Source organism: Alexandromys fortis, unplaced genomic scaffold (assembly GCF_014885135.2).
Source record: "Alexandromys fortis isolate MF-2015 unplaced genomic scaffold, M_Fortis_MF-2015_v1.1 scaffold_27, whole genome shotgun sequence".
Classification (NCBI taxonomy): Eukaryota; Metazoa; Chordata; class Mammalia; order Rodentia; family Cricetidae; genus Alexandromys; species Alexandromys fortis.
The window spans coordinates 15,188,741-15,211,618 of record NW_026067952.1 but is presented as its reverse complement, the minus strand read 5'-3'; the positions used below and the strand labels follow the sequence as shown (position 1 = coordinate 15,211,618).

General features: G+C 45.3%; 1 protein-coding gene across 1 annotated transcript; it reads right to left on the bottom strand.

Moving 5' to 3' along the window:
- Positions 1-78: 78 nt before the first annotated feature.
- On the bottom strand, positions 79-21,912 carry Psmf1 (proteasome inhibitor subunit 1). Its single transcript, XM_050151103.1, has 7 exons — positions 21,612-21,912; positions 15,792-15,944; positions 14,081-14,163; positions 8,739-8,924; positions 4,056-4,109; positions 2,924-3,082; positions 79-2,150 (listed from the first exon to the last, which is right to left on the bottom strand). Exons 1-7 carry the CDS (start codon positions 21,738-21,740, stop codon positions 2,099-2,101), a joined length of 816 nt encoding a protein of 271 aa, XP_050007060.1. The 5' UTR covers positions 21,741-21,912; the 3' UTR covers positions 79-2,098.
- Between the last annotated feature and the right edge of the window lie 966 nt (positions 21,913-22,878).

The window sequence follows — 22,878 nt, the reverse complement described above, 5'->3', positions numbered from 1 at the left end:
TGAGTTGTGTACTTTAAGAGGGTGAATTTCCTGAGTATGTAAATTCTCTTAATAAAGTTGTTAATAAAAAAAACCAGATTACAAAGTGTTATCTGTTTATTGTGAAGCCTCTGATTTGGAGGTTCTATAGGACATATGCTTGAAATATTCCAACTCTTGCTGTTGGCAACTCAGTTGGAAGCAGAGAAGTGACAGAGACCCAAACAAGCACCAACAGCTTACCTGCATCTGTGATACTGCGTTTCTCAAGGATATTATAAGGAAGACCACAGGTAAAAACAGTAACAATAAAAACAGTCCTTTCTACAGAACCACCATAACTTGTGTTTCCAGAAAATAGAACTAAGGTACATCTATCTTTTTTATTTTTCATCTTTGTTATTAAAAAGCCTAATTGAAGAATGTTTCCATTTTACCTTTCCTCAAATCAGGGCCCAGAGTTATCTACCCTTTCCAACCTATCTTAAGAATTCAGACAGCTGTTCCTTCAAATGCGCCCTTGAATAAGAAGGGATGCTTTAATGAGCAAAGTACCCCAAGCTCTTGAGCAGGTGTGATTCAATTCTAAAACCAAACCCGAACATTCCCTCTGCCGGCACTCAAGGATGAGGTGATACACAATGAATGGTCGTCTTTACCTCCACAGATCACAGATGTTCTAGAGCTTCAAGGTGGTCAGCACCTTAACTCCCTGACTTTTGTCAGTGCCTGACCCATGTGACCTTCTTCAAGAGTTAGGGAGCTTACTCATGCTAGCTTGGCTCTGAGGCCTAGCCTCCTGCTGAGACTGGCCAGGGTCCTGTTAGCTCAGTTTACCTACCCATTTTTGGGCTGGGCACATAGGACGCCCTCCTAGAATATACTCCAGAAAAGCTACAGTTGCTTCTTGCCCCATACAGGCAAAAAGGGTAAATCCTAATTTGGGGGAAGAAATGCAAGGAGCTGAGATGTTGAAGAGCCACATGGTTGAACGCCGGCTGTGGGATATCTTGATTTGGTGTCTCCTGGCCTGGTTCCTTCCATCACTAAAGCACAGGGTTGAGCACTGCCAATGCCTGTCAGCTGAGGCATCAAGGGATCCAGAGAATTCTACAGACTGGGCAGGCCTGGACACAGGCTTCCAGAGCTTGGGAGTCCTTTTCCTTTCTGAAGTGTAATACCACACTTGGCTGCACCCATGTTCCTGTTCTCTCGTCAGCCCCAAGAGGACAAGCAGCACAGTTAGACATCCTTCCTTATTCCCACTTAGTCCTTAGGGCTATTCCTGGGCACATAAAGATGCATCATAAAGCCTCAGCTAAGGAGCCTCTGCTTTCACTAGGCTCTAAGAGAAAGGAATTCTTTAGGGTCACTATGGGGAGAAAATGAGATTAGCCTACAGGTCTGTTCTGTTTATTCCTCTACTTACTGGATGCAGCAGCCCAGGGAGACAGCCAACAGGGCTGCACAGACAGGAGCAACTGGAAAGGGATTGTCCTTGAAGGTGATGGCAGGTTTTCTAGTGTGCCTGCTTTGGTGAAATCATCCTTGTGGTTCATGGGGTTCCAGTCACACTACTAGGCATAAAGTCCGAGTGAGGCTTATCTTAGTGATGTTAGGAGCAAGAGTAACTTAGGAAAAGGGGGCGCGCTTGAGAAGAATGGGCACTTCTAGGAGTCAATTAGTCCTATGAAGGATTAAACTCTTAAGAGTTTGTGCATTAGCATAAAAAGGAAAGTGGAAGACCGGCAACATGAATTCTGTATTGACATTTGGTTCTTAATAATAACATCCAAAATGCGTTCTGTTCTTATAGCGCTGTGACCGGGACCGCATCGGGTGGAGGGTTTATGTTGCCGGAGTCTCCCTTAAAAGTGGGGAGGAGCTGGTGATGATAGAGACACACTGATTTCTCCTTGAGACCTATTTGCAGCTGGGTGGGATGCTGCAGCAGGTACCTTGGCTTTGACAAGGGCTGGGGATGCAACCCCAGCGGGCCTGCAAACACATTGGCAGAATCCTCTGCCCTGAGCCCACAAGAACACAGACACTGATGGGGCTAGTGGTGGCAGCTCCAGGAGAGTGAAAGGGAGGCTGAGAGGTTACATTCTTGAGGCCTTCACAGGTACATGTCATCGTAGCCCGGTGGGGGGAGATGGTCTGGATTAGGTCTGCAATGGAAAGAGGGTCTAGTGAGTTGGAGGGATGAGGGCTGAGTGCACAGGAACCATGCCCAGTATAGAGAAGGCCTACAGAGTGACATGGAGTTTAAGACCATGAACTCTAGGGCCAGATGGCCTGGGTCTAAATCTTACTTTGGCTCAAATGCCCAGTCTCTGGACCTTGCCCTTCTCATCTGTAAAAGGAATATGGGCACAAGCACCTCTTCCTCTGAGTCCTCCCTGGTGGGTCACGAAGTGTGCTGGCTAGTTTTATGTCAACTTGATACAAGGTATAGTCATCTGAGAGGAGGGAACCTTGATTGAGAGAAAAAAATGCCTCCACAAGCCTGTACAGCCATTTTCTTAATTAGTGATTGATGGGAGAGAGACCAGCCCATTGTGAGTGGGACCATCCTGGGTTCTGTAAAGCTGAGCAAGCCAAGGACAATAAGCTAGTAACCAGAACTCCATGGCCTTGGCAACAGCTCCTGCCTCCAGGTTCCTGCTCTCTTTGAGTTCCGTCGATGATGAACACTGATGTGGAGCTGTAAGCAGAATAAACCCTTTACACCCCACGTTGCTTTCATTCATTGTGTGTTATCACAGCAATGATAACTTTAAGACACCAAGGGGAGGAGGTGAGGAGAGGACTCCTGGAAGGCTCTAGGGAGGCAGCAGTGGTAATTGTGCCTGGAGTCAGATACCTGGGCTGCAATGCTGAACGAAGCCAAGCTGAGCTGCCATCAAATCCCATGTTTCAGCATACCTGAATGAATACCTACCCAGACGGGCTGGTCCCAATGGGTCCAAAGGGGTCAAAGCGAGCTCCTGGGGGCACAGCACCAGGGGGAAGCCGGTTCGGGAGGCCCGAGGATGGGTCAATAAGTGCTCTTGGGAAGCCAGATCTCAGGGGATCCACAATCATGCCACCTCTCTGACACCTGAGACAGAAATAAAGCTGGGTAAGCAGCTGCAACAGGGACTTACTGCCCTTGAAGACGCGAGACAGGCATAGAGTGAAGTAAAAATTGACCGTGGCTACTGTAGTGGTCCAGGCAGACACAAGATCAAACAAGTGAGCAAGAACACAAAAGTGTGTGCTGCTGATGCAAGAAGTTCTGTAAGATTTCCTGAGCCCACAGGGTTGAGATCTCTGCCATGTCTTACACCCAGTGGGGTCAACTGGTCAAGAACTAGAGCTAGAATTGGCCAGGTTCAATACAGAACTGTCAGACTCTGCAGAGTATTACTCTAAACCTAGAAGTAATGACATCGTGACCGCTCATGTTGTGGTTTTGCTATTTCCTTAAGGGTGTCAGTACAGTTGCTAACAACCGTGGACCTGACTTCATACGCTCCAACTGGGATGGACAGGCTAATGCTCTGCCCATGCTAAGCACTGTCTGAGCAGCCCTGCAGAGCCGAGTGAGTCCTACTATCAAAATGAGATGATCAAAGTGGGGTCACTCTTCAGCAGGAGTTAAAGGTCACCTGACTTGCTCAGAGAGCAGAGTGCACAGCTGAGACTGCAGAATGAGTCTGCTGGATGTGGGATGAGAACCAGAGGACACAGCAGGGCTTAGAGACTCCCTCTGTAGAGAGAGGTAACCACCAAATATCCCCGAACTATCACTCTACAGACTGTGGCCCACTGTGGGTCTTCATTCCTCATCTGGTAAATTCTCATGACTCTTATTCAGGAAGGGCTGAGATCCTTCTATGTAGAGGGGATGGAAATGGTCCTCCCATGCCCTCTATGTATGGCAGAGAACAGAAAGTAGCATGATTCCTCAGCCACTTGGCAGCTACCTCCTTCACTCCAAAGGGAGGCTGACGAAAACTCTAAAATTAGATGAGCCGGGCTGTAAGTCACTAAGCAAGTTACATTGCTGCTGCCTCCCCAGAAATACTCACCCAAAGGGGTCTAGATCTTCTCCCCCGACAGCAAATGGGCTCAGGGGATCACGCCTGAAACAAACAAGAACAATTACCACAATTCCCAGAGCAGCCAAACACCTAGGCTCCCAGGAGCTTAAAGCTGATGCCAGTGGGGGCACACTGAACACCAGACAAAGCCGAACCTTTCATAAGACCACAACATAAGGAATACTTCAAAGTGGCACTTAGCAGTGATTAACATTGATCATATTAAACTGAAAATCATGTGAAAAAAAGCTGAACAAAAGTTAAGACTGGGTGGGTGGATGGGAGGGCCTGAGAGGATGGTTCAGTGGATAAAGCACTGGCTGCTTTTTCAGAGGACCTGGGTTCAATTCCCAGAACTACATGATGGCTCACAACCATCTGTCACTACAGTTTCAGGAGATGTGATGCCCTTGTCTGACCTTCATGGGCACAAGGCATATACATGGCACGCAAACATGCAGCCCAAATACCCATAGTACATAAAATCAAGAATAAAAAGTTAAAACCAAGGCAGCAGAGATGGCTCAGCAGCTAGAACACACTGCTCTTACAGGAAACTTTGCTTGGCTCCCAGCACCCTCCTCAATAACCACATACACAACCACCTATAACCCCAGTTCCTGGGGATTTGACACCCTCTTCTGGTTCTATGGTCATCTGCATGCATGAACTATACATAAATTTACATAGGCACATATACATAAAATTAATTAATCTTTAAAATGTTAAAATAATGAAGAGCTGAGTCTGAATCAAGATAAAATAATAACCCCAGATACATTCTATTTTATTTATACTTTGTCAAAGTTCTTGTATTTTTACATAAGATTCAGGAACTTCCACTATACATGAAATATTACTTCAAAACCAAAACCTGACAGCTAAAATAAAGAAGCTTCTCAGGTGGGGCGAGATAGAGACATGAGAGCCTGAGCATGGTGTAGCTTCATGAGCTTCCTGACCTGCTCATCATGGTCCTTGGATACTTTTAGTCCCACTGTCCACTGTGACCTTCGCACCACAGCCTGCTGGACGGCCATTATCCATAAACCTCTGCCATCTCTAATATTTCCTCCTTTCCCTCCAAAGGATCAAGTCCTTCCTTCTCTGAGAAAGCTCTGGAGCAAAAATGAGAATGAATAAAGAGCACAATTAAAGGTTCCTAAGTAACCAGCATCTCCGTTTGCCTTTCCTGACCAGGGTGAGGAGGAAAGAAACAGAATGAAGGAGGGAGCTGCAAGGCCTGCCCAACAACCCGTGTGCTCAGACTTTCATGGCTATTATTATCAGTTTGTCTTTGCCACTGTCTGAATGCTCTAATTCCTCTACCCCAGTGGTCTCAACCTATGGGTTGTGATCCCTTCGAGAGGGGTGGGGATGCTGAATGCTCCTTTCACAGGGGCTGCCTGAGACTATTGGAAAAACAGATATTTGCATTATAATTCATAGCAGTAGCAAAATTACAGTTATGAAGTAACAACAAAAATAATTTTATGGTTGGGGTCACTAAACATGAGGAACTGTATTAAAGGGTTGTGACCTTAGAAGGTTGAGAACCACTATTCTACCCTATACTCAGACCCTGACATTCTGTTCTCTCATTGATTTATTCTATCTGTGAGGCTTTCTCCAAGATCTTTTGCTTGACTTACTGATTGATAATTCTTTCTCCATATTAAAATATGGATCTAATTTTCTGGTCTCCACAATTTCTGAAACACTCACTCACATTCTTATTTCTGCACAAGCAATGCATTTTCTTTTGTTGCTTTCAGATGTTTTTCTCTGTATTTAAATTTTAGCAGTTTATGTGTCCAAGCACTGAGTTTATTGGGTTCCCATTGTTTAGAATTTGCCAAATCAAGTAACCTCCAGTCACCATTTTATGCAGTATACCTCTGACTGCAATCTCTCCTCTCCTATGACTCCCGCAGTCATCTTCTTAGGTCTATAACTGCTCCACAGGTTCTGAAAATATCATTTTTAAATCTTTGGGGCTGGAGAGATGGCTCGGTGATTAAGAGCACTTGCTTCTCCTGCAGAGGACTTGGGTTCAGTACCCAGTACCCAAGTGACAGCTCACAACTATCTGCTGTGAGACCCCAGTTCCAGGGGATCTAGTGACCTCTTTTAGCTTTTGTAGGCACTGCACCCATGTAGTGCACACCCACACATGCAGCCAAAATGCTCATACATGTAAAAGAAAACATCTTTTTCTTTTCCTTTGTTTTTTTTTTTTAAGGTGGGTAATTTCCTTTGATTATAAGTTAACAAACTCTTTAATAGATTTAATTCTACTACTAATCTATCCAATGAGGCAAACCTTGTTAGTAAACTTTGTTCAATTTTTCAGTTCTAAAATTTCCATTTAGTCCTTCTTGGTATCTTCTGTTTTATTTGCTAAGACTTCCTATCATTGCATTTAAGATGGCTTCCCTCATTCCCCATAGCATTTTTACAAGGGCTCTTCTAAAGTCTTAGTCAGATAATCCCAGTATCTGTACTACTCTTGGTACGGACATCTGTTGACTATCTTTCTGGGAGCTAAGGGTTTTTGGTTCTTTAAGGTACAGTAACTTTGAACTTTACCTCAAACAGTTTGAATATTTTGTTCTAAGTCTTGAGGGAAAATCGTCTTATTTGTATTTTAAAGGGCAACCAATGCAGTTGGTTTAAATTCTGGCTCCAGTATCGGTGCTGAGCTGGATATGGTGGTGCACTCCTATAATCCCAACATCCAGGAAGCAGAAAAATCTTGAGCTCTGTCTGAGACCAGCCTTGATTGTACAGGGAGACACCACCTTAAAACAAACCCAACAAACCAGGTCCGTTTGTTTCTATAGGTTTTCCAATACCACTAAGCTCCATATTACACGTGTGGTCTCCAGCAGCCTGTCTACCTGGATGGTAGGCTCTCCTGTTCTGCTCTTGAAATGTTGGAAATACTCTTTAAAGTTGAATATATCTGTGTAGTCTGCAGCTGAAGCCAGAAACCCATCAACTGCTTATGGGGGCCTTTGAGGTCTCGTCTCTCTGTGGTCTTTTTTGGCACATTCCATTTCCATGTGGGGAAAGCCCCTACTTTTGTCCTTTGCTGGAAAACCGGTTTTAGTTTCAGTGCTCTGCTATATATTTTCCCATAACTGTGCCAATGTCCATCTCAAGTGCCGCTAAGACAAAGGGAGCAAAAACCACACTTTGGTGGTGGTGGCATTTTGAGACAGTCACTATGTAGCACCAGCTGGAGTTGAATTTGAATTCTGTCTTAGTTTCCCAAGTGCTGGAATTACAGGCCACACCTGGCTCAGCCTTACACTCTTAGAGACACTGAATCTTCCCACTGTAAAGAAGGTTCTTCTTTCTCAGTTGTAGGTGTCTAGAGACTGAAGTTTAGGGTACAAATAGGTAGAGAAAAGGCTGGAAGCACAGTGCTAACCTGGAGCACTCTGTCTAGGCCAGTGTCCTCCCAGACTTCCTTGATTTCAGACTGTACAACCTCAGGCAAACGGTGGTGAATTAATTCACTGCCTGGAAATTCGGCGGTACTTCCAATTCTGCTATTCTCCAGTCTGTTCCCCAGTCTGAGCATCACATGTAATTTGGAGAGTTCAGGAGCCACGCCCTATCCACCTGGCATCCCCACTACAAGACTGACTCTCCAGTTATACTCTTGGGTGGATGCACCCAGTATCCCCCACAAGCTCCAGACATGCCACTCCACACTTAGGAAAATAAACCCAGGAGTGAGGCAGGCAAAGTGTGGGAAGTGACAAGTGAAACATGGGTCTGTGTCATGTGTGAAGGGCAGAGGCTCCTAGCTCTGTGTAAAGCTCTTCAGTGATGGGCGTCACTGCTTCAGATCTAAAAAGCACTCATTTTGAAAACTGCCCAGCACTTATTCTTAGATCTTGCAAACATACTCCCTGAGACCACAGCTGGAGCACTGGGGTGGGAGTGAAGACACCTGGACCCCAACCTTTCCTCTGCCTCTTTACCAGTGGCTGGGGACCTTCGGGAGGGCAGCTGCCAGTCTCCTTCCATGAAATAAGGAGGCTGCAGCATAAGCAGTCCCTAGACTTTCCAAGTACTTCTTGTTCTCCATTCTCTCAGAGTTCTCCAAACTGACTCGCTAACTATTAATTATAAGATTTTAATTGATTAGCTATTGTCAACTAACCAAAAGCATACAACTATACTGTAGGACATGTGGTCTCAGATAGACTACAGTCCCGTCTTTGTCCCCTCCACCAGAATAATAGTCTCTAGGACTATTGCTGCTAAACTACTCTGCAAAGATCTTGAAGATGATTCATTCACGTAGCAGCCTTTTGGTCATCTTCTGAAGCTGTCAGTGTGAAGGTACACAATGAGAGGCAGTGAAATGGAGAAGACACTGGGGCTGCCTCCCTCCAGGATGGCACTTCTGTCCCTATGCATTCTCCCCAAAAGTCTCACTCAGCCCCACTCAAAGAGTAACCGATTCACCTGGGCAGCAGCAGCACCAGAATGCATGGATCTAGTAATGCTTGTTATCTACCTCCACAGAGCAAGACTTCCAACAATTCTGCTGAAGACACTTGGAGGCCAGGGAGGGGTCAAACAGCAGGATGGGATGGACAGTGGGATCCTACCATAGGCTCCTGGGCTGGCCACTGGGGGCTCCGTACTCACCAAAGAGGCTGGCGGCTAGAATGAGGGTGGTGTGGAGGAATCCGGAGTGGGTCCACCTCTCTGGCAATGGCAGGTGGGAGCTCCCGGTGGGGACTGCTGGCGCGAGCCTTCTCCCACTGCTCATGGATAGGTGTGATGATTCCAGATCTGATCCGAGACCGAAGCTCCTCACTGTTCTTGTAGGTCCTACAGGAAGGAGACGAGGAGTCAGGTTCCTGCAGGTGGCTGCGATTCTTGTGTAGAGTATTCTGGTGGCGGGGGCAGCGGCCCTGAGAACTTTTGGCCTTGCGCTTGGTCTGTTTTCTATGGTGGGAACAGGCCGTCCGGCGGACCTGGGTGAGGGGGGCAACAGCCTGGCGCTGTCTCCGAGATTTGGGCCTAAGCTTCTTAGGCATCTGAGTTGCCCCTCCTCATTTACCACCCCATTAGAAAGAGGTAAAGGTAGGGGCACAGGGCTTGGACTGGCTGCTCCTTATCCCCATGCCACCCTTCCCTCAGCTTCATTGTGTGTTCATCACGTGTCATGGAAGGCAAAGGCTCTGTGGGAGGATGAACCAGGTTCCTGGTCCTGGGCTCAGTTCAGCCAGATCCTGGGAAGGCTGTCCCTTCCAGGTGTCCGTTCCCTCTTGCCTGTGAGAAATAAGCAACTTGAGCTATGGCTGAGGTGTGGTGGCCAGATGAGGCAGCAGCAAGTGGGCAGGACTCTAGTGTTTCTTAAAACTCGCATTTTAAAAACGAGCCACACCCTGGTTTAAAAAGCAAACTGCACACCTGAGAGCCTGCAGTGTCACATGGAACCACATTAGAACCCACAATAGAATAAGTCTTTGAACTTATGGAACTCAAGCATTTCCAGACAGTGTAGGGACCCATACTGTAGTGGCTTAGAAGGTGTATGTCCCCCATAGTCTCAGGTGTTTGAATACTTGGTCCCAGTTGGAGCCCTGTTTGGGTAGATTGAGGAGGTGTTGCCCTGCAGGAGGAAGTGTGTCACTTGGGTGGGTTTCAAAAGCCATGCATCATTCTCAGTTTATCCTGATTCCTGCTTGCTGCCATGCTCTCTCTCCATGATGGACACCTGTCCCTCTGGAATCACAAGCCCAAATCAACCCTTCTACAGGTCGCCTTGGTCATGGCGGTTTATCATAGCAACAGAAAAGGGACTGAAACTTAAGCCTCCTCCAGAGACTCCAGACAGAAACACAGTGAAGTCTAGTTACAAAACTTTACAGTCACTTTCAGAAACACAGGTGGGACTCTTCGCAGTTAGTTCAGGAAGCTGGCACTAGTCTATATCAAAACTAAGGAAAGCAAAAACTCAATAATTTCCTTACCAATTCAAAATAAAAAACTCAACAAAATATTAAAATTGAGTTCGAAATATATTAAAACCATACAATTTGACCAAACAGGATTTATTCTAGGTAAGCAAGGTTTAGTAGACACAAATCAGTATGGCCCACCAGTCCAACAAATAAGAAAAAAAAATCAGAAAATCAAACCAACTGATAAAGCAAAACCATTTCCCAAAACAATATGAGAAATCCACTCAAGATAAAAACTCAGCACTAACAAAGAACGAAGAACACAGGAACCCATCCTCAGTTTAGTAAAAAGCATCTGCTATATTCCTTACAATCAACAGTGGAACTAGAATCCTTTATCTCCTAACTGTGCGAATAAGGCAAGGAAGTGCTTTCTGGCAACCCTCATTTAACATAACAGTGGAAGTTATGGGCACTATAATAAGGGAAAAGAAGAAAATCATAAAGATTAAAAAGTGAACAATGAAACTATTTTCCTATGACAAATTTCCAAAGAAGTCTGCCCCCAACAAAATGAAACACCTCAAAATGTCATTCAGTATTAGAGAAATGGAAATTAATGGTCCCAATGAGAGATCCCTGCACATCACTGCACACTGCATAAAGAATACAAAATCAAATGCTAGGACACATGAACAGAAGTGGGCTCACTGGTAACGGTAGTGGATGTAAAATGGTAGACATGGCAAAACTAAACCATATATGAATTTATCATTGCACTCTGGGGCATTTTCCACAGAGAAATGAAAATCACAACTAACTGCACACAAGTCTGTATTTAAATGCTATGGCGTCCTTATCCAAAATTGCACCAACTGGACAGAGTCTAGTCATTTAATTTGTCCTTTTTTCAGTGAGTTGTTAAACCAATTATTGTATGCACAGCATAAAGTATACTCAGTAAACAAGAGTAACAAACAGTTAATGTGCACATAGTTTAGATGGATCACAAGATTATGCTGAATGGAAAAGGCAAACTCAAGATTACATATGAATTCTATATAAAACATTTGAAATGATAAAATTCTAGAAATGGAGAACAAATTGCCAGGAAGGCTGAGGCATCCTGGCCTACTTAGCAAGATCCTGACACACACACACACACACACACACACACACACACACACACACACACCCCAAGATAACAGAGGGCCAAGCATTGTAGCTTTAATCACAGCACTCAAAAGGCAAAGGCAAGTGGATCTCTGTGAGTTTAAAGCCATCCTGGTTTACAAAGTGAGTCCCAGGCCAGTCAGGACTACAGAATAAGACCCTGTCTCATAAAAACGAAACCAAAATACTATAAAAAAAAACAAAAAGTCAAATGGCATAGCAGCTGCCACAGGTCAGAAGATCTGAGAGCCCGTTGCCTACTAAACTTTACACCGATTGTGTTCCTACTTAGTACACAGAACACAACAGACTCTTGTTTCTCCGCCTACGCAGATGTGATATGAGAAGGCATCATCCTTTACGGGCTTCACTTGTAGAAAGGAGCCCTGATTTCAAGAACTACTACCTCCTGAGGCAAAACTCCTTAAAGAATTTCCCAGAAGAGTATTCCCTGGAAGAACAAATGCCATTTCATTTTGGTAGTGGCAAAGACAGCCTACTATGCTGTCTGACACAGAACAGCCAAGGCAAAGAGGGATAAACCAGGGTTCCACTTCTTAGCTAGCCAGCAAGCTTACCAAGGGGCACAAACTCCTACCTAGAAGAGGCGGTGTTCATGCCTGTTAAAAGGAGAATCAGATAGAAGGAGGTGGCTAGGAGCACCACAATGCAGGTGGAAGCAGCGGGAGAGAAGGGGCGAGTGTTGAAGAGGTGATCACAGTCAGCTCTCAGAGCCTATGCTTTCATGAGATGATTTCTTCCTTTGTGCAATACCAGGAACACGGCACATGAGTAAGACTTTGATCCCAGCACCACAAAAACAAGGGGGAATATACACACAGACACACACACGCTACACATTTCAAGTCTTAATAAAACAAGAGAATGAAAAAAAATAAAAGTCTAGGAACTATGCTAATTAAAATGAATTAAAAACACACAAAAATTAATGCAACGGGCACTTTTTAGGTGGTTAAAAAACCTAAAAGAACAGCTCTGAAGAACACTGTTGGGATGGGTGTAGAAGTCAGAATGCAGAGTGCATATTAAACATTATACTAATGCTACATTCCTATGTGTGATAATTGTTTTAAAGTTAAGGAAGATGACATCCTTATGAGATTGCTAGTCTAAGGAGATGACTTGAGTTGGGGTCTTGAGGAAAGGACAGGTAAAGCACTTGCCACTCAAGTGTGAGGACCCAAATTCACACCCCCAGAACCCATACACAGTAGCATACACCTACAATCCTAGCGATCCTGTGGCGAAGCAAAGGCAGAAGAGCCCCTGAAACTGTAGGCCAGCTAGCTTGGTGCACATAGCTGCAAAACAACAGAGACCCTGTCACAAGTGACGGCTTAAACCCGAGGCTGTCCTCTGGCTTGCACTGACTTGCAAACACATAGTATAGAACATGCACACCTGCATGCTCACATGAACATACACCATACACACACAAACACACATATACACACATGCACACACACACCAGACTCTCTCTGTTGTTCCGTGCTACAGTATTTAGGGATCAAACTACATAAAGTCTATAAATAATCCTCAGATGGTTCAAGAATAAAAAATGCCATAATTTCTTATTGAGCAAAAGCAGCAAAATGTTAAGAGTTGGTTAATCTGGGTAATGGTAGATGGGTATCCACTGTGTTTTTGTAAACCGTCTTTCAAGTAGCTTACAGTTTTTAACATTAAAAGTTTAGGATGTCAGCAGAATGAGAAACCGTAAGCTGGAGAAAATATGTGGAGAACATTTACCAGATAAAGCACCGTCACCCAAATTAAACAAAACTCTTAATACTCAGTAAGAGAATGAACAACTAAGTCAAAACTGAGAAAAACTGATCTGAACAGCCTCACCAAAGAACAGCTACATGGAAAAATAAGCCTAAGAAAGAAGATCCACATCCTATCTCCAAAGAGCTACACTTGAAACAAGCTGACACCACTATTGCACTGCCAAAGGCTGACAAGGGTGTGGGACCGCGGAAACTCTCTCGAGTCACTGCCAGCAGGATTGCAAGCAGCACAGCCGCATCAGAAGACAGTTCGTGTGGGCTCCTTTTCCAGCCACAACATCCTGCAAGAGGTAAAACTACGGAGACAGTAACAGGATCACCATTTCCCAGGGACAGTGTGGGAGGGGCATGAAGAGGGAGAACACAAAGGACGTTTCCAGTGTCAAACAGTGCCCCATGACACTACAACACCGCATATGCCCAAACTCCATAAGGCACAACACTGAGAGTAAACCCCAACATGGGGGTGAGGTGTCAGTGTAGGTACAGGGCTTATAACAGATACTCTGGTACCAGATGATGATGGGAACAGTGGGCACGTGGAAACTAACTATGGGCTCTAAAATGTTTATTAAAAAAAAAAAAAAGAGGTGGGAGTGGAGTGAAGACTTGATTAAGCATACTTTCTCTAAGGAAGCTCCTCCTTTTTAGAATATATTTGTGTGTGTGTGTGTGTGTGTGTGTGTGTGTGTGTGTGTGCGTGCCATGGCACATGTGTAGAGATCAGAGAACAAGTCTCTCATAGCTCTCTCCTGCCACCTGTGGGATTCAGGGTCAGAACTCAGGCTGTCATGCCTGTGCACAAGAGCCTCTATCACAAAGTGTCTCTACCCATGGAGGCACTTGCTGGAGTTGGCCTAACCCAAGTCTGTAGCAACTGTAGCATCTGTGGACTCTTGAATGCATCACCTTACTTCATGGGATATTTTCTATGTGAGTCTTATCTTCAAACAAACAAACAAACACACAATAAGAGAATGGAGAACTGACTGTGCCTAGGACTTGGTTCTCTGGGCACTTCCATACCATTCCTTATTTCTTGCTCCTGACTCCCTCTGCCTTTTCTCACGGAAAAGACATCCTTTAGAAGTACCTGTGGAAATCACTCAGGTCTTCTGCATCAATATAATCATCTAAGTTCAGAGTCAAGTCTGCCACCTGCTGTGTGCCATGTTCCTAGAAAAGTGAAAACAGAAAATGAGAGATGTGGGTACAGTTCTCAGTTCATTGGTATACAGGGGAAGGTGGGCAAGGAATTGAGGTACCCAATGGATACATAATCATAACTTAGGGCAACACTGGAAAGCAGCCCCAGCTATGGGTAGACATCTTGCTCATGAGGGAAGCAACCAGGCTGCAGGAGTCACAGCATGGGGCACTCCACACTGACAGTACCAATCAATACCCAAGCCTGGAAAGGGGCAATCAACAGTGGTTTCTAGGGGTTGGGGTGCTACTTTTGGAAGCTTAGCTTAGAACCTACTTCAGTAAGCTATCTCAGTTCTGTTAAGCCACTTAAATTAATCTGAAGGAATTGTTTGCAACTAAGAACCCAGTTCATCAATAATATATAATACTGAAAGAGAATTGATGTGGGAGAGTCTTCTGTTTTGGGTTGATTTAATTGATTAATAAAGAAACTGCCTTGACCCTTTGATAGGACAGAAAATTAGGTAGGCGGAGTAAACAGAACAGAATGCTGGGAGGAAGGGAAGTGAGCCAGACGCCATGCCTTTCCTCTCCAGGGCAGACGCCATGGAGTCAGCCACCAGGTCAGACATGCTGAATCTTTCCCGGTAAGCCACCACTTCGTGGTGCTACATAGATTATTAGAAATGGGTTAATCAAGATGTGAGAGTTAGCCAATAAGAGGCTGAAACTAATGTGCCATGCAGTGTTTAAATGAATACAGTTTGTGTGTTGTTATTTCGGGTAAAGCTAGCTGGGAGCCGGGCCATAGCCCGGGTGTAAAGCTAACCATGCGGGAGCTGGGCGGGACAAAAAGCAGGCCTGCTCACCTCATCACTACAGAGAATGTTGTCTATCTATCTGTGTTATGTAAAGATCTCCAAAACATACTGAGTGGAAAAAGCCAAATACAAATAATACAGCCAGATACTTTCAAGAGCACATACAAACCACCACCACAAAATGGAACAGAAAGAAAGTCATCTGCCTTAGGGTGCTCACAGTTCAGGGGCAAAATACCAGCATTAAAAAAGAGAATATATAAGTACAGAAATACAAGATGTTATGTGTATCAACTGGAAAATAAACAGGCATGAGAGCTATCATTTAGACTTGTCTGGCAGATGGAGGTGGATAGTCAGGACTGAACTGTTTGAATAGATGAACATGAACACACACACGCAGAGGCACAGAGACAGACAGAGAGGGAAGGAGAGGGAGAGAGAAGGAGAGAGAGGCACTAAAGGAATGATGGAATGGTGGAGGGCACATATGTGTATGATGTGATGTGGGAGAGAGTCTGCAGAGCAAGAAACATGAAATGCAAAGGGCCCAAGGCAGAAAAGCTTCTTACTTTAGAAACTAAAGGAGCTGCTGAGACTACACTAGCCTTCATCTCTTGTGCTGTCACTGAGTGAGCATTGCTGTGGGCAGGATATTCCTTTCCTGTATAATACAGGCAATAAATACACAAAGCTTTTCTACATCTACTATGGTTTCTCTCCTCAGGAGAATTACTAGATTAAACTTTGGGGACATTTCCGAATGCACTGCTGAGTGAGTTTCTAGACAGGCATTCAGCCCCACACCATCGACAGGCTGGGGTGCGGACTCACCAGCACATTGATGATCATGCCGTTCTCCACAGGGATAGCTTTCAGGAGGAGTTTTTTGGCCCCATCCTTAGACTCATACCGGAGGACATACAGTTCTTTATTGCTGTTCCATGTAGCTGGCAGGAGTTCTGACTTCTTATCACTAGGACCTGGCTGAGAAGACAGAAGGGTTGAGAAAAGAAAGATCTTGGCCTCAGAACACAGAACTATAAAGGACATCTTATTCTTAACCTAATCCCGTCCCTCACATCACAGATATGTGCTCAAGGATGCACAGAAAGTCAGAGGTCTGGGAACCAGCACTCTCACTCAGCTACCTGGTGGCCTTGGCAACACAGCACAGGAGGAACCTGTCAGCAATCTACAGCCTTGGGCTAGGATACAGATTAGTAGAGTGCTTGCCTAGCATGTATGAGGACCATGTGCTAATTCCCAGAATCACCAAAAATTAGAATTAAAATAACTACAGTCTTGGCTTAATAATCATTTATCATCATGACAAAAATAATACCAGTGTGAAATTCAAAGTAGTACTTCCCACGGTTCAGAAGCTGAGTTATCTATAATAGAGTCACAAAAAGCAAGGTCCTAACAGAGACTCGCCAACCAACTGTAGTCGTCTGATAAAAAGCATAAACATATACTCCACACATAGCACACAAACTAGATTTAAAAGTTATAAAACAGACACCTATGTAGTCACCACCAGCATAGGAAATTCAGTGTCATCAGCCACTAAACATTATCACTAAAGCCTGTGTATCTTAGGGGTGTCCCTGTCCTCAAGAGTAACCAACACTCTGTACTTTTATTATTATTTTTCACTTTTCCTTCACGTTGCATCACTACATGTGCAGTTATAAAAATATACTATATCAGGGGCTGGAGATGTTCAGCCAGGCTGTTCTTCCAGAAGAATTGGTTTGATTCCCAGCACCCACATGGAAGCTTTAAACACCTGTAACTCCAGACCCAAAGGATCTGGCATCTTCTTCTGTCTTAGTGGGTACCAGACATGCACAAGGTGAAAAACACACATGCAGACGAAACACCCATATACACTAAATACACTAATTTGTGTGTGTTCAAAAGCTGTGGAATTCAATGCTTTCCCCCTTTATTTTCTGAGACCTGTATAGTCTCTCATTGAACCTGGAACTCAATGGTTCAGCAAGGCTGGTCAATGAGATCCAGGGATGTGCCTCTTCCTCTGCTAAGCTCTGTGCCTGGCTTTTATATGGGTACTAGGAATGAGGACTCAGGAACTCATGCTTACAAGGTAGGCACTTCACAGACTGGGTCATCTTCTTGACCCAACACTTGCACAGTTTGTTTAATGTTGTTTTAAGAAGGATATCCATGTAGATGTATTCTATAGCTGGTCTACATATACAATTATACAGCGTTCCATTAAATGAATATGCTGTGATCCACTAATTCACTGTCTGATGGACATTAGAAGTGCTTCTAGTTGACTTCGTTTTCCATTATAAACAATGATGCTATGAATACACTGTTGTACACATCTGGCATACATGTGGTTTGCCAGGGGATGAACTTTTATAAGATAAATGCAAACTGTGTACTAATGTGCTCAATTTGCAATAGGCGAGCTTCTGGTGCTACACACAGTTTGCAGCATTGCTATTATCTACTTGCTTGTTTTTGCCAGTCTGGTGTATCTTTCTGTGTATTCGTTGTGATGGTCTCCTTGCTTTCCCTTTTTAATAATTCTAAGATTTCCCTGTCTAAGCTAAATTATGACTTTTATTGCTACAATAAAACACCATGATCAAAAGCAACTGGGGTTTATTTTTATTTACTTTATTATTTTATTTAGTTTTCTACATCACAGTCTATCACAGAAGGAAGACAGGGCAGGAACCGAAGCAGAAGCTATGGAGGAACACTGCCTACTGGCTTGCTCAGATTGCTTTCTTATGTACCCTAGAACCAACTAAAAAGTGAGCTGGGCTGCCTCTCCTATGTCAATCACTAATTAAGAAAATGGCCTACTTACAGACTTACCTATATTATGGAGGCATTTTCTCAATTGAGATTCCCCTTCCCATATAACTCTAGCTTGTGTTAACAAAACAAAAACAAAAACCCAACCAACTAGGACATTCCCTTTTATACATTGAAGTATGAGACTAGTTTCCAAGTTATAGTAAAAATAAGCACAATTATTTCCAGATGGGAAGAAAGGGCTTAAGCTGGACCCCTATAAGAAACACAATGCCACTTGTGAGACAACCATAACATAAAACTTTTCTTCAGTCACAGATACTGCAGCCAAAAGGACCCACAAATGGCAATTATTAATAACCAGCACATAAGGGGGTACTTGGAAAGCAAACAACAGAAAAAGCAGCTAACAGTATAAAAGTTTCTTTTATTCAAATTTACTAGCTATCGGAGAAGCACGGCTGAAATAAGGAGATCTAGTTATACCCATCCATCAGCCTATGACTGTGAGTTTGACTGGGCATGAGTGACTTTTAGACACTACTTATGGGGATTTAAACTTACACAGGCCCTTTGGGATACCATCTAGCTGTATTTAGTACTATTAGGTTAGCCTATAAGCCAACACTCAAATGTCCTCCTAGAAGAAACCTGTGGAGACACATGGGACCTGATAAGCAACTGGGATCTTCACCTCAGTCTGGGCTTGAGCAGCCAAAGCAGAGGTAAAATGTAAAATGCACTGACAGCAGATATAACATGGCTATTAGAAAGGACACTCTAGATCTAATCATAGCATTCTATAGAAAACTCCATATGTGTATGTATGTGTGTTGGCAAAGACAATGTAGAAGCCAGAGGACGCGGGGGAACTCCAGGGATCACTGTCCTCCGGGACACATGGCCACTGCACTCCTGAGCTCACACTGACATAGTTACCTACATAAGATCAAGTCAACAAGAGAAGCAATATTCCAGCAGGAAGCATTAACTGGATTGGGGTTTACAAGGAGGGCTATGTGGGGGAGCTATCTGAAGTGGGAATTTACAGGGGGAGTGGGAGGAATTGGAAAATGGTTTAAGGTCCAATATCATTTATGAAAAAAAAAACCTTAAAAACCACACATTTACATTGCCAACGTAGAACATGACTAGAAGCTGTGTTCATGAGAACATGTGGAAGGGAAGGAGGCTAGAAATGGAGAACACTGACAAAGAAAGGGTCCAGACGTGAAGGATTTTACACACAAGGACATGGGAAGCCACCCCTGGTGCTTGTAAATCCATTGGCAGAGGAGGCCCAGTCAAACTTGGCTAGGTGACAATCATGCAAGCCTCAAGGGGAGACCGCGGGGAAATGAAAGTGAAACTAACCACCGCCCTGAGAAACCACTCTCTTGCCTAAACTGGGTGCCTCCTACAGTGCTGTGGATTTAAGGGTTACTTTGGAAGCCGGAGTGACATACCTTATCTATGTTCTGTCAAGGCCTTTGGCTTTCTCCTGCCTCCTACATGTGTGCCACTGGCATGTGCTCTTGGCATACAGACAACCTGTTCTGCTCCCCACCTCAACAACTTCATTCCAGAGCCAGAGAGAACTGCTGGGGTCAGGTAAAGCTGACGCCTCACTGTGGTAAGACTGGTGTTCCCCAAAAAACAGCAGTGGCACAGGCCCAACACTTCGTGTGGCCGCCCTCGGCACCTTGATATAAATATCAAGTGTCCCAGAAGGCGATGGTTGGCAAGTGACCAATGTGTGTTTGTATAATTTAACTCTCTCAGATGAGAACTCAACGGCCTGAGAGGAGCTGAGACCTGTTCAAGGGCAGGGCAGTGCAGGGCAGTGCAGGGAGGCTGGAGAGCTTCCCCAGCAGACTAATCCTAAGAAGCTAAGGGGAACTTTAGAAACATCCTTTAATGGTCGCTGAGCTCATCCCAGTGCCAACAGACTAGAGTGCAACCAACCAACCAACTACCAAAATCACACAAACAAACAGGTCATTTTCTCCTTCTTCATAATCTTCAGACTCCCACAATAGAAAGCCAAATTCTATGTCTATGGCCATCTCCATGCCCCCACCACTTAAGTCATCCCACACAGCTACTGAGCTGTTTGTCCTGACCTCAATAAGGAGGCCAAACCAATGTTAGATTTTTGTTCCAAGTCAAGGGATCTGTTGGTCTTCAAATCAAATATTACATGCACAGCTCTACAGTGCTAGACACAAAGCCCAAGAGAAAGTGGATAAGATAGCTTTCCGTTTAGCTGCCCAGTTGGTGTCACACAGTCCAGTGCATACTCTGAGGACTTTGTTTCCCTGTTATCACTCCAGGGAGGGTGGGTGGCAGGAGGCGGCTAGAGAGACAATATAAATGCCCTCTGAGTCAGGCAAGCACTATTGGCTTGCTGGCCCCGGCTGGAAAATAAAATTCTCTACTAGATAAATTAACAGCAAAGATGACTCCCAAATCCTTTTGACTTCTACTCTGAACACGAGTACACCCATCTGCAGCGAGTGGACAAGTGCGACCTGAGCCCCGCAAGGACTCGGAGATGGGACACAGGAAACAAACACACCACAACCCTGTCCCCTCTAAGGGCATGCAGGTAGACAAAGGGCCAGCAAGCAATGCCTTCCAAAACCCCCAGCCTCCAGGCTCCTTGTCCTTCTGGGAGATGTCTGGATTCTGCGTCTTCTAGTCCTGGGGAGCTACTTGAGGTTTGGTAAGGAACAGAGAGAGGAAAGAAATCAATAAAAATCTTTGTGTATTACTTCCTTCTGATGGGTTGTAAAGCGTGAAAGGGGTAGAGTGGTCTTAGTTCAGACAAGGATGGAACTTCCAGCAGGGTCACGCCTGGTTAAATGTTCAGACGGTTCAAAGTGTGTCAAAGTATGAGTTCATAAAGTTGTGTTAGGAGCGAAAGCGTACTAACATATATATCAAAGAAGTTAAAAATGCGTAGGGGCTTGGGAACTGATGCAGTTAGAGATGAGACGAAGATGAAAATCTCTCTGTAAGATCCAGGGGGTGAGAGGACCTCCTTCCCAGAACTGGTCTGAATTTTGATTGTCAAGACAGAGACAGAGGGGCCTGGAGTCCCTGAGTCCCCAAGGATGTGTACGTGGGACTGTGGCCGGGAGGATACTTCCTCTGACGGAGCGCATGAGTATTTAGGGGGCAGTAAAGGGACTAGGGCCAGTTCACCCAAAAACCTGCCATACAGGTAGACATAGCGGTCATGAGGAAGGGGCAGAGAAAAGGAGGCGGCCAGGACAGAGAATCCATCATGTATACTGGGCCTGTATGTGGATGTCAACAAGGCCCCACCAGTTAAGTGGCAGAATCTGGAGATAGGAGAGTAGATGGAATTCTGGTGGAGACAGCTAAGGGAAGAACGGGAAGAAGAGTAGTGAGTAGATGGTGGTTGGTCCATCGCTGAGTGGGGGTTCTAGAATATGGCTGAGTAGGTCAAAGTTCACTACACCTGTGCTTGGAACCAGATGGGGGGGCGGTGTGAGTCTTGAGTGAGGTGTGTAGCATTGAGTATTCCACTCCATGACTGTATGATAATGATGCTTTGTGGAAATTGGACGGATGGGGACTTTGAGGAAGCTATTAGCTTGTCTCGGTGTCAGATCCACACAACAAGGCCTGAGCGACTGCTGGGCTGTGCCGGGGCGCCTTTCCGTTCTCGGGTTTACACATACGCTGTACCAGCTGTTGGCACCAGCTCCAGGCGCGCGAAAGTGCGGCGTCAGAAGCCCGTGGCCCTAGCTCGGCAGGGTCAGGCGAGGCCTCTGGACCTCTGATTTCAGACTCCCCTCCACCCAGGCCGGCTCCGCAGCGTACCTGGTCGCCGGTGCCCAAGCCATAGTAGCCGTTTGTCACCACTTCCCAGTGCAGGAAGCAGATGAGCGCGTCCTGCGGGCAGCTGATGGCCGGCGCGGCCGAAGCGAAGAGAACCTCCAAGCCCGCCATGGACGCTCGCGGCTTCTGTGGGGAAGGAAGGAAAGGAGCTGGCAGTGCCGCAAGCCGCTCCGCCTCGGAGGAGCCAGACTGCGCGCAGTGGCGATGGCTGGGGTAGAAACTCCCTTCGCTTTCGGCTCCGTGCTCCGTACGCACCTGCGCAGAAACACAGAAACCTGCGCCGGAAATAGCTCCTAGCTTTGTATACGCTCCGGGCTGGAACTGTCGGCGCCTCGCTGGAAGGTTCCGCCAGGGAGCACGCGGGCGGGGACTCGGTTTCTCAAAGCCAGATTCTGCTTCCGCATACAATAGGCCAACCGCTAAGTGTCAGGCAGTTCATTCCTGGAGAGAGGCCACCTTGCTGCCAACTACAGCAGCCGTCTCATCTGCGAAGTGGAGTGTGTACTAAGCTGGGGAAGAATTTAAACCATCTGGTTTAGGTGTGTGTGTGTGTGTGTGTGTGTGTGTGTGTGTGTGTTTATAGTAATTTATTAGCGTGCCTGTAGTGCTTGCCTGGTGGCACCTTATTCTACTTGCTAAACTTGGATGCATTTATTGAACTCCCCAGATTATCTCGTATGCAGTTGGTATTAACGACAGCACTCTAGCACTTTGTAGATTTGGAAGCCCTGTCACAGTCAGCCAGTAAGTGGTTTAGATGCTCCTGGGAGCTGGTAAGTTGGCTTCTAGGATAGCTTTTGTACATGCAGATCGCATGCCAAATCCTGTGGCAAAACCTTTACACACCCTTTTAACAAATTCATGGGGTCTATTCTATTACCCACCTTCCCTTTGCAAGTGACAAACCAGATCAGAGCATTGTTGGAGCCCGTGAGCCAGTAGTCAAATGTCAGTCACTTGTTAGTCTGTCTCCGTCAAGATTTTTACCACCTATTATTTCTCCGAGTTTCTTCAAGTTCAGTACTTATTGGTAGTCAAATAAAGTCACTTTCCCCATTTTGGTTGGTACCACGATGCAAGCCATTGTTGTTTTTCACTTGCGTACCTGGCACCAGCCTTTTCTGCTATGCTGTTTTCAGCCTGCAACCAAAGAGTGTTACCACTCAGGGAAGATCACGTTCCTTAAGTCCAAACCACCCAGAACTCCCACCACACAGGAGAAGAGAAGTCCACTCTAGGTCTGCCACCC